Source organism: Triticum aestivum, chromosome 7D, assembly GCF_018294505.1.
Source record: "Triticum aestivum cultivar Chinese Spring chromosome 7D, IWGSC CS RefSeq v2.1, whole genome shotgun sequence".
Taxonomy (NCBI): domain Eukaryota; kingdom Viridiplantae; phylum Streptophyta; class Magnoliopsida; order Poales; family Poaceae; genus Triticum; species Triticum aestivum.
In genome coordinates this window covers 624,267,664-624,279,920 of record NC_057814.1, presented here as the reverse complement: position 1 = coordinate 624,279,920, position 12,257 = coordinate 624,267,664, and the positions used below count along the sequence as shown (strand labels likewise).

At 41.2% G+C, this 12,257-nt stretch overlaps 1 protein-coding gene across 1 annotated transcript in view; it reads left to right on the top strand.

The window, feature by feature from the left end:
• Window positions 1–7,582: 7,582 nt before the first annotated feature.
• Window positions 7,583–12,257, top strand: part of LOC123169492 (two-component response regulator ORR24) — a 5,709-nt gene continuing 1,034 nt past the window's right edge. The window contains exons 1-8 of the mRNA XM_044587366.1: window positions 7,583–7,652; window positions 7,761–7,928; window positions 8,012–8,164; window positions 8,869–9,240; window positions 9,332–9,408; window positions 9,755–10,789; window positions 11,416–11,584; window positions 11,874–12,009. Of these exons, the coding sequence (XP_044443301.1) occupies window positions 7,781–7,928; window positions 8,012–8,164; window positions 8,869–9,240; window positions 9,332–9,408; window positions 9,755–10,789; window positions 11,416–11,584; window positions 11,874–12,009 (2,090 nt within the window). The 5' untranslated portion in view covers window positions 7,583–7,652; window positions 7,761–7,780. The remainder of the gene's footprint in view (window positions 7,653–7,760; window positions 7,929–8,011; window positions 8,165–8,868; window positions 9,241–9,331; window positions 9,409–9,754; window positions 10,790–11,415; window positions 11,585–11,873; window positions 12,010–12,257) is intronic.

The window sequence follows — 12,257 nt, the reverse complement described above, 5'->3', positions numbered from 1 at the left end:
AGGAGGGAGGGAGGGACCTTGGGGGCGCTGGTGGGCGACGGTTGGCGACGGTGGCGACGACGCGGCGACGGCGCGCGGCGGAGTGAGTGAGAGTGTGAGGGGGAGAGTGGGGACGCGTGCGGGCCGTGTACAGATAAGGTGCCCCGTAGTAGTAGCGCTGGTTATCAACCACGTATGAACGGTACTAGTATACCTAACCTACCTACAACCGTGTGGCAATTATAGTAGTAGCGTGTTTTCTATATACAGCGCTACTGCTATGTGCATAGTAGCAGCGCTCTTACAGACCAAGCGCTACTGCTATTTAGCAGCAACGCTTCCTTTTTAAAAGCGCTACTGGTGAGCTCCTGTGTATAAGCATTTCCCTAGTAGTGAGTGTAGATTCACTCATTTTTCTTCGTATGTAGTCTATATTGAAATATCTAAAAAGACTTCTATTTAGGAACGGAGGGAGTATTAGGACATCTATATTTAATACTGCACCCAAGACCGCTATTCAACAAGCATATGGATATAAAGTTAAAAATACAGAGTATTGCAATTATTATGATGACATGAATGAGATGGTATATTGTCTTCACCCCACGTTCGAAGGAAAAGTACACAACCAGCTTTTTATCACTAGCGGCAACAAAATAGATACAAGCCTTTTCCACTTTCTGCCACTATGTTAGTTTACTTATACGGTTGAACCCAACTATCATACACAACTGGTCAAACCCCAAAATTGGCCAAAGAAAAAGAGATAATAGATTGAAGAGCATATATAAATAATAATTATGCAGCAAAAGAACGAAATAGATCTCAAGAGAATTCATGAATAAATCTGATCTTAAAGTGACAATTCATCATATAACATCGAACATACCACCAAATTACGTCAGATGGATCACAATCATGTAGGGCAGCTCATGTGATCTTTGTATTTAGAATCAGAGAGAGAGAGAGAGAGAGAGAGAGAGAGAGAGAGAGAGAGAGCCATCTAGCTACTTCTACAGAACCATGGCCCAAAGGAAACTATCACGGGCGATCATCATCGCCTTCATGTTGATGGAGATGGAAACCATGAGAACCCCCTCCGACAAAGTTCCAAAAAAGGCCTCTAGACTAGACCATGAAGAAAGAAATGTGTGCGTGGGCGGAAATTTTGGAGCATAAAATCCCGAGGGTTTTCAAAAGCATATAAGGAAGATGGACCAAGAAGCAGTAAATCAGAGCAACATAGGGCCCATGCATCAGGCCCACGTGTCCCCGGGGCGCGCAGAGAGGACGCGTGGGGGCCACAGGCAGCCCTTCTGTCTATGTTGGTTACCCCTGAAAGCTTCTGCACTTAAGACTTTCACTGATTTGTTTCTGAGTTTTTCAGCCTGATAAAATTTAATCTCCTGCAAAGTCCAAAAACAACAGAAAACAAGAACTGGCACTGTGCACTAAATTAATAGGTTAGCCAAGGAAAAAAAATACAAAGTGTTTGCAAAACTATGCCAAAGTGATATAGATATAGTATGAAACAATAAAAAAATATAGATACATTTTAGATGTATCAACAGTTGCTTCTATAATGCGCGAGGCGGCACACACGACGCGAGACCAATGCCCTGAGCTATCATGCACATGCACGCACAACCGGACATGAGAACCAAACATCCAGGGTGGGTAGAGAGCCTAAGTAGGAGACTCTCAAGCACGTGAGGAGGCACACAACCCCTAGCCGGATGGCCCTTTCCGACCACCCAGCACGCGCTGCTCCGATCTAGATAGTCGCGCTGGAGTAAATGGCACAACTGAACCAACCCACCCGGGGGCCAAGGACGCTGAAAGAAGGACCAAACCTATCCATAACGTATGAGGCAATGTGCAATAGGCACAAGCGGGTGTGATAGAAAACACCACATGACGGTGGCCCATGGCATGCCCGCGGTCCACCCGTCATGGACCCCAAGGCAAGCCGCCCGGGTGCATGCTGTCCGGGCCGATCGGATGATGTGGAGAGCCCGAGGGAGTCAACTGTGGGAGGCCAGAGTGAAGTGGATGGTGCAGATGTACTCCAACATCCTTTATAGGATTAACAAAGTGATGATCTAATATCAAAGTATAGCATTTTGTTGGGACTGTCCAACACCCTTGTTCTAGCAACAATATTTTCCCATTGTTACCATCACCCTTGTTACTTTAACAATGCCCTATGATTAGGAAAACAAGATTATCACACAACACATAAGCCAGTCTTAGAGGCGATATTAAGGAACTACTTAGTGTTTATCTTTCCACACATGGAACTAGGTTTTTACTCAATCTCATACTCTAGAAGCGATTGCTGATAAACCATATAATTTATTATTGCCTCTAGGGTATATTTCCAAGAAATACGTTATTTAAGAGTGAAATGAGGATATGTCCTAGGACCTATAGTACTAAGCCAACCACATAGGACGAACTAGTGGTCCACTCCTTTGCTTGTCGATTGTTGTCTCAATAATCTTGCATAGTACCAGGCGATATCCATCGATAACCTGTGAGTTGTGAGTCACGTACTCTGGAGCACAACTTGCGCTCCAACATATATTCTTCCCTAGTGAGTTGTCCGATATTGGTTTGTTGAGGATAGCATAGATGATGCCATTGCTTTGAATCTTGGAAGAGGGTAGCTCAAGTTCCATTTTAAGAATAATGATATCGATAGGTCAAAGATTATCCACCCTCATAGGGGCTGCATGATCTAATATTTATTTATCCATACAATAGAGATGACAATGATTGGTTACAGGACTCGAGGTACACGAAACAGATAGAGATAGACTACCATATGAAAAAAATGATTAGGTAGGTTTATTTGATTGTAAATGTAAATGGTGATAGGCGATCTGTATACCTAAATTTGACTTCAGGTCTGTTGATCCAATGGTCTAATTCCAAAAGTTTTGGTCTTGAATACATCCCTTTGATGGAAATCGTCTGACTTTGTATAGGAAATTTACACCAAAAAAGTGAGTGTTTATATATTTATTTGCATAAAAATTATTCTCTCATAGTCAATGGATTCACACAATTGTAGACATAAATGTATACAAGGAAGAAATCTTAATGTGCCGAAACGACACAGTATCCTCGAATGAATTTCAGGACATTACCAACAAATTCTAGAATAAAACAAGGAACTCTATGTGATATACACTAGAAGGGTCATCATTACATTATTCAATCTCAATATTAGAGAGGAATGATATCCTAGCATCTGTAATTTAAGCAAGCACTGCAAAAAGTGTCAAGACATACAAATCATTAATTTTAAGTTAATTTTGAGGTATGCTTGCTTTGCTCTATGATGCATCAAGGGTTCTTTTTCTTAATTAGGTTATATAGTTCTCATTATGTCTTATATTTCTGCTAGAAAACTGGAAGTACCAGACCAAGATGCATTTTAATGAGAAGATCATTGTTTATGGGGTTATATGATTTCATTCCGGTACTTCTCCTATGAATTTACATGGAGGCCGAATTGTTTGTCTGGCCACATAAAAAAAGGAGATGAAAGGAGTCAATGTGCCACATGGCAAGAAAGAAAAGAAGAGTCAACACGCCACTCGATAAATGGAGATGAAAAGATTCGATGTGATACATGAAAATTGGAGATGAAAGTAGTAAAGGCGCTATACGACAAATATATATCTTGAGAATCAAGAAGTTCAGATCTGGAGGATTAGACCGACACTTAACTATTAGTATTTAGGAAGACCTAGGAGCACCACTTAATCTGGTTCCTGCAAATTAGTATATACAATGATCTACAAGAATTACTAATAATTGTGCTATTTAGTGAATTGGATATTAGGTAATATTCATCCTGGTACTTTGTAAAGGTTGGCATTAGAATAGTGTTTTGTGAGCTAATCTATGGTTTTATCTTTTTGAAAAAATATGGAGGGGATGATATACTATGACTTTCCATGAAGGTTCTCGTTGTTCATCAAAATCATGAATTCTCATGTGAATTATTACGAGATACAATGAACTGACAAATAATCTGCCGAACCTTTCGAAGACAATTAAGGGAATAAACTAATGCATACCATATACATGTAATATTTTGTTATGGAAAAAGAGTAGATGCACCATGTGAAATATGGAGATGCAACGTAAAAATGTAGAATGTTTTCATTTCCATTGGGGGAGTCATATAGTTCTCCAAGTTTATCTAAAAAGAGAAAATCATAGATGTATTACTATAGATCATTGCATCCTGTTGGACTTCATTTGAAGCAACGAGCTTAAGTGGTGTCTCGGGGTGTTTCTAAATATAAATCGCTGTGTGTCAATTTAAACCTCCACATCCGAACATTCCAGTTCTCATGACATATATTTGTCGCATAGTGCGTTGACTCATTTAATCTCTATTTGTCATGTGTTATGTTTGAATCATTTCATCTCCATTTGTCACGTGGCATGTTTACTCCCAATATCATTGTTTGTCGAGTGGTGTGTTGACTCCTTTCAGCTCCAATTGTCGTCTAGCATGTTGACTCCTTTCATCTCCAATTGTCACGTGGCATGTTGGCTCCATTTATTTACATTATTTAGGTTTTCATAAGCATTTTTCCACCATGGTAGTAAGCAGTACTGATACATCACTTAAATAATATCAATAGGATATGATTTATCATATGTTTGTTTCTCACAACATAATTATTCATGTGCATGAATAATGTAAGCTCCAGGTAAATTCAATAGATCATCATTGCTCTCTAATATTTTGCGAAAAAGAATATGAAACTAGTAAAAGGTAACTCTTGCAAGTAAGGGCTGCCACGGCCTGGCTTCTTCTACAACGATGTATTTTAAGTTGTAGGGAGGTCCACCAGCCTAAATCATAACCATAGGCTTTTGGCCAACACTTCAAATTTAAAATTCAAATTCTTCGTCGCTTCTCTGTTTTCGTGTGATTCTTTGGCAATCAGTAAGCATTGTCAAATTTTCTTTTGTGCTTTGGTTTTTAAAAGGATTCACGACAAAGTTTTATTTTGGATCCAGGACTCCAATGAGTCTTGGTTTTTGAAAATTCTGAATAATAAATATTTGAGGTGTAAAGTATGGCTTTTTTTTGGACATGCACATACAGATATGATCTTTGCAGCTATAATTTTCCATGTAATTCATGTTTTTATACATACATACATACATACATACACAAAAGAGCCACTACCTGGATTTAGAAATAACAAACAGTACATAAGAGATACATACGGCGACGTACGGCCGGGACACGCGTCCTCTCGCTCTCGTCCCTAGCGGCTCCAACCCTAGCTGCCGCTGGGAGACGCCAATCTTTCAGCGCCGTCCTACGGCGGCTCCCCTCCGCCGGCGACCTCGGTCATCAGTGGTGACGGGGGTCGCCGGATCCACGCGTGTGGATCGTTTTTCCTTCCTCGTAGTCTAAGATTTTAGACTGTTCATCGTCTTGGCTTCCGTGGTGAAGATGACGGTGTTGAATAAAGATTCTTCGTATCCTTCTTTGACAAGGCCATCGGCCGTATTGTAGGAGATGGATTTGGAAACCAGTCTGTTCAAGCAAGGATGGCCTGGTGGTGGCGGCATCCTCGTGGTGGACCTGTGTCCTCGGGCTCCGCCGTTGCGACGGCATTTACCCCAGCGTCGGCGCGGAGCTTGGGAGGTAGTCCAGGAGCGGATGCAGATTGTGGTGTGCATCGACGACATATGGAAGACGGAACGTGTGCCGAGTTCATGGTCGTGGATGGCAGGTATGGTTTCCTCCTTCATCGTCTTAGTCATGGCGGGGTGCTAGATCTAGAGTTCAATGGCGTGTCTGGGGTGTAGCCCCGGTCTGATTCGTTTAACGTCAATGGCTTCACTTTTGGTGAGCCACCTTGGAGGCCCGCAAAGCTGTTTATCAGCGATGGAGCCGCGTCGAGTTCGGGTGAGGAGGTGATCTGTCATTCTTTTCTTTGGTGGCTGCTGTGGTGGTGCCGGAGACAGATGACGGGCGTTGGTGTCAAGCTCAGAGATGTTCTGCTATCTTTTTAGTTTTGTCATGTCGGTTATTACGTGACTTGTACTTTGATCATTATGATATGAATGAGACACGTACTATCATGCAAAAAAAAAAAGTACATGCTGTACGTATGCTCATGCAAAGTATATTTTAATACATTTTTACACATATGTAATATATACATACAGGTGGAATTATTTTCAGATTTCGTAAAAGTCTTTTAAATAGGATTTCTATTGAACAAAATTCTGGGTTCACTGGGCCCGGCCGCCAAATCACCTCGCTCTTTCAATGGATCATCTCTTAGATTGTATATCACATGATGCAGTAATTTTTGATAACTGAAAATGGTTAATGGATTTGAGATACTGATCATACTCTTTGGACGCACCAAATCATCTCGAGGACCCTCTTTTGGAATACATATGATATCATCTGTAGCTCGAACATCTGGGGTGAGAAAACAACAAAACGAAAACCAAGAAAGTAGACTGGGTCATGTGCCAGGCCACGAAGAGATATGTTGACATTTGACAAAGGAATAGAGACAAAAATAGGAAGCTTCATGGAGGAGAATGAAAACAAAAAAAGGCACTAAACTACAGACATCTATCTCCTGCACGATATATATTTCCTTCTCTTCTTTGTAAATGATGTATCTTTCTTTCTCTCTCGCTTCTTTGTAATCAAGACATGTAACGTATGCACATGTTATGTATATGAGTTTAGGCCTCCACATTTTCACGGTGCCATTCAATCACAAGTATACGAAAGCACACCCTCTCCTTGCCCGGTCAAAGCAAGTAAAAAGACGCTCTCTCCATCTACATTCAACTGAAAAAACCAAGAACCTCTCCTTCGCTATTAGCATTTGGTGGGAAAACAACAAAAGAGAAGATATAAAACAGGAACAGACCCATGGTTTTGCTCTCCTCTCATGGAAGGAACCTAATCACCTCTTTCAAAGAAATATCTGGGTTCACACTAGGCCCGTCCTCCAAATGACCTCGCTCATCGAATGGATCATCTCTTAGTTTATATATCACATAATGCAGTAATTCAGATAACTGAAAACATATGATCGATTTGATATACTGATCATACTGTTTCATCAACGCACCAAAAAAATTAGGTGAGAATCGAGATGAGGCTGGGTATTAACTTGAGATATCATCTCCAAGACCCTCTTTTGTAATACAGGTGATATCATCTATAGCTCCAGCATCGGGAGAAAACATCAATACGAAAACCAAGACTGGCCCACGAACAGATATGCTGACATTTGACAATGGACGGAAAGAAATATAGGAAGGTTCGTGGAAGGGGAATGAAAACAGAAACGGCACTAAACAACAGACATCTATCTCCTTAGGATATATATCTCTTTCTCTTCTTTGTAAACGATATATCTTTCTCTCTCTCCATCTCCATTCAACCGAAAAAACCGAACGTCTGCAGTGCACACACGCACGGGGAGCAGAGTGCCTTCCACCTCTGGACCGCAAGACTTCCACCCCCGTCTCCTCCTATAAATAGCCCCCTGCATCCTCCAGCCCTCTCACCACCGCGGTCCTTCTCCTCTCAAATCCACATTGTTCTGTTCTTCCTGTCGCGAGGAAGCCATTGTAGGAGGTAAAACAATAAGGTATCTAATAGAGGTTTTGGGTTGTGCTCTTGATTGGTGCGGGGTTTGTGTTGGTTACCCCTCGTCGTTTTCTAATTAGTGGTTTCTTGATGGCGTTTGCCTTGCCAGGTGGGAAGAATTTAGGGAACATGGCGGCTATGGGTGGGGACGAAAGGCAGAGGATGGAGGCTCCGGCAGGGGACAAGTTCCCCGAGGGGCTGCGCGTGCTCGCTGTGGACGACGACTCTGTCTGCCTCAAGGTACTGGAGGTCGTTCTGCGCCGCTGCAAATACAACCGTGAGTCTCTCCGCCCTAGTCCATTAGAATCGGAGCTAGGTGATCCTTTCTTCTTTCTGTGAGTAATCCTTGCTGTTGTACAGCAACGACCGTGACGGACGCGAAGACGGCGTTGAAGATGCTGAGGGCGGGGAAGGCACAGTTCGACCTGGTGATCACCGACGTGCACATGCCAGGCATGGACGGCTTCAAGCTCCTTGAGCTCATCCACCTTGAGATGGATCTGCCCGTCATCAGTACTCTCACTGATCAACTTAAAGTCTTTTTTTTCCATTTTAACATGCCATGAGCTGGCAATTGTCTTCAAGAGCGTACTTTTACTACCCCGCAAAAAAATAGAGCGTACTTTTACTCCTGAATTTTGGAGATCCAGGATATTAATTAATTAATTTTGGAGAAAGTATACAATTGCGCCGCACCCATTTGCTAGGTTGGCATGAAATATACAATTCGGAAATTACCTATATTGTGTTCACATTATTAAAGGATTACTCATCTTTTTTACGGGTAAATGATTACTCTTCTTCAATCTCCTTGAGATTATTAGTCTTGAAAACTATTTACTCTTGAGAATATATAGCATATAAAGTAGGAGTGCCACTTTTAAGTAGATACATTGAGTAGGCTAATGATAATATCCACAATCTTGCAGATTTCTTGACATTGTGCTATAGTTACTTTTTAGCCACTGTTTCTGTTTATTTCTATTGAATGTGTGAAATTTGTCCCATTTAATTTGCTTTGAAACACCAAATTTATCATAGCCATGATATTGTTTGAAAATCATGTGTAATACATTTGCTTCACCGATTGCATCGCACATTTGAAGAACATTTAACTTTTTCTTCTTTTAAGCATTGGGGAAAACATCATGTCCAGTTCATAGATTTTTGTGAAGTTACAAATTCCAAAGCTAAGTTACGGGCCATATGTCATGCAGTGCTATCTGTGGATTGTGACAAGAAGGCTGTGATGAAGGGCATAACACATGGAGCGTGCGACTATTTGGTGAAGCCAGTGTGCACCAACGAGCTAAAAAATATATGGCAACATGTTGAAAGGAGGAGAAATTTTGAAGCAAAAACACACATCAACAACAACAACAACAACAATGATCATGATGATGATAGAGTGCAGCCAAGGACTGCTGCCACGAGCAAGGACTCGGGGAATAAGGGCAATGAAGGATATGATTCTAACGAGAACCAAGAGATCACACACGTATCCACCACCTGGAAGAAGCCAAGGGTGGTATGGACAACTGAGCTTCAGAACAAATTTCTAGAAGCTATTGACCAGATCGGCCTAGACAGTAAGACTTCATATTTTTTGCCTCATTCATTGATACAATTCTTATATTTCTGTGATTGTTTCCACTAAGAAATTTTATTAGTTTTTTGTAGAGGCCGTTCCAAAAAAGATATTGGAACTAATGAAAGTGGATTACCTCACCAGAGACAGTATCGCAAGTCATCTACAGGTTTATTTTTGACCAATATCCTTATATTCACTCCCTGTGTTCCTATTTTTTTCATTCTAACATTTTTTTCATAGATAAGTGCAAGCTTTTATTTTGTGGGGAAACTATCAATGTAAGCTTTGGTAATGCACCTAACATGAAGATGTATGTAATTACAATTAATTTTTTCCCGATAATGAGTCTTGTTATACCGTGGATGCTCTACACTTTCAAGTATTTTTGTCCCTATAATGGGTCTTCTTATACAATGGATTCCCTACACTTTTTGCTCCCACATGTCTATCCTTACTTTTTCCCATGAGCATGCTTCTCATACCTGGTTTATTTGTCTATCTTTTTATTTCAGAAGTATAGGTTGCACTTGAGAAGAGTCAAACCAAATCCAGTTGGTGATGCCTCTGAAAGACATAACTCATCCTACAACAACATGAACAACCAGGGGAGTTTCATGCGTAACCATGAACATGAAATATGGTGTATGTCCTCTGGTCTTTTAAGTCCAAACAATTTTTCTGCAATGGGTCACTTAGCTCAGCCGGCGAACACACAAAGAAACTCGTGCATGGGGTCATTCATCCATGATGGTAGAATGTACAAGTATGTCGCACCAAAACTGTCGGATGCGGGAACATTCGCTGGCTCCATTGACCCTCCTGCCAACCTATACAACAACATACCCAATGAAACAACTTTAGATGAATTTCCTTCATATAGTTTTGGCGATTCCTATGCTGGCTGCATGCGTGGTAAGCTGGTGGAGACAAACAAAGGCAAGTTTCCAGACCCTTCATACAATTCTGCAACACATGCGACATTGACTGGTGTTCTTCATAGAGGTATAATATCTCCCATCTCATCAAATGTGAATGTAGAGGTGCAAAATGAAATGGCAACGGTCATAAGAAATGCTACATCTATGGCAGGCTTCAATGAGCAGATTGTTCCAAAAAATGCACCTAGCAACCAAAGCTTCGTAGGGATGTTGAATGCCTGCGGCAGTCGTCCAGTGTCATCATCTGAGATGGTTAAGGGAGGGAGCAGCAGTATATCAGTAGATGGCTTCAGTGAGCGGATGGCACCATTCAACATAGCAAAAAACACAAGCTCAGTCGGAATGATGTTGAATGAAAACACCGCACCTGGTAATGGTAGAATCTCAATGACACATACAGATATGGCTAATAGTGGAAGAACTATTTCTACACTTTCCAACCATCAGACAGAAAATGTTGTAGCAATAACTGACAAGCTTGATGGCGGGGATGCAGTTAGCAATCACCCTATGCAAGTGGGTACTATTGGTCAGCATGCACTTAATGATCAATTTAATGACATCAAGGACTTCTCATGGGATGATCTTTTTCTCAACCCGCTGGATGCAGTAAGTACTTTTCTCGTTGGCTTTTATCTAGGCATTGTATATGAATTGTTGAGTTGGACATGTGTATTTAAATCAAAGTTTTCTTTCTCACTGTAGGATTTCACTATCGAGGATGATTTCATGGGTGGAGAAGAATAGTTCTGTCTATTAGCCCAATCTATGCACGTGATGTTTTCTGCATGTGCGTTGGCAACTTGTACACTAATCATTCGTCTGTTCTTGCAAATTGTATCATGAAATTGTGTGTACCAGTGTATTCTAGTTGGAAGCATGGTCTTGGTGGGTAATCTATTTTACATGAGCTTTGGATTTTAAGTTGGTGTTGTATTTTGAAATCCTAAATGATGTTCTATTATGTTATGTCAATTGTAGTTAGTTTAATTATCTATGTTACCATACGATGCATCTCTTTTCCGAGAGAACCTTGCAAACTAAAAAGCACGTTACCCTATCTATGAGAAGGGCCTTAGGACCCATGCTTCGGACACACCCGAACGAAAATGTATGATCGATTTGATATACTGATCAAACTGTTTCAATGCACCAAAACAATTAGGTGAGAATTGAGATGAGGCCGGGTATTAATCTGAGATATCATCTCCAAGACCCTCTTTTGTAATACACAGATAATATCATCTATAGCTCCAGCATCGGGAGAAAACAACAAAAACAAAACCAAGACCGGGCCACAAACAGATATGTTGACATTTGACAATGGAATGAAAACCAAAATAGGAAGGTTCGTGGAGGGGAATGAAAACAGAAAAGGCACTAAACAACAGACATCTATCTCCTGTAGGATATATATTTCTTTCTCTTCTTTGTAAACGATATATCTTTCTTTGTCTCTCTTGTTTGTAATCAAGAGATGTAACGCATGCACAAGTATAAGAGTTTAGGGCACTACATTTTCACGTTGCCATGCGAGTAGGTAGGGTTGGGATCTGACCGCTGAGACGATGACCGTACACTCTCTGTCTGCCCGGTCAAAGGAAGTAAGAAGCAAGATCCCTCCTCTTCGCCATAGTCCATTACAAATTTACAATCGTCGCCATGTGATCCTTTTTTCTCTGCTGCGGTACAGCAACGACGGTGATGGATGGGAAGACAGCATCGAAGATGCTCAGGGTGGGGAAGGAGCAGTTCGACCTGGTGATCACCGACGTGCGCATGCCAGGCATGGACGGCTTCAAGCCTCGAGCTCATCCGCCTCGAGATGGGTCTGCCCGTCATCAGTACTACTCTCACTGTTCAAAACAAAGTCTTATTTTTTAGCATGCATGAGCTGACAATTGAGTATCTTTAAGAACGTACTTTTACTCCTGAATTTTGGAGACCCATCATATATTAATTAATTACTTTTGGTAGAGGATGATATCATTTTACATTCCGCAAAGGTAGATGTTATTTTTGGTTGCACTCAGATTGTGCATCATCAAAATTTGGAATTCTCACGTGTATTATTATG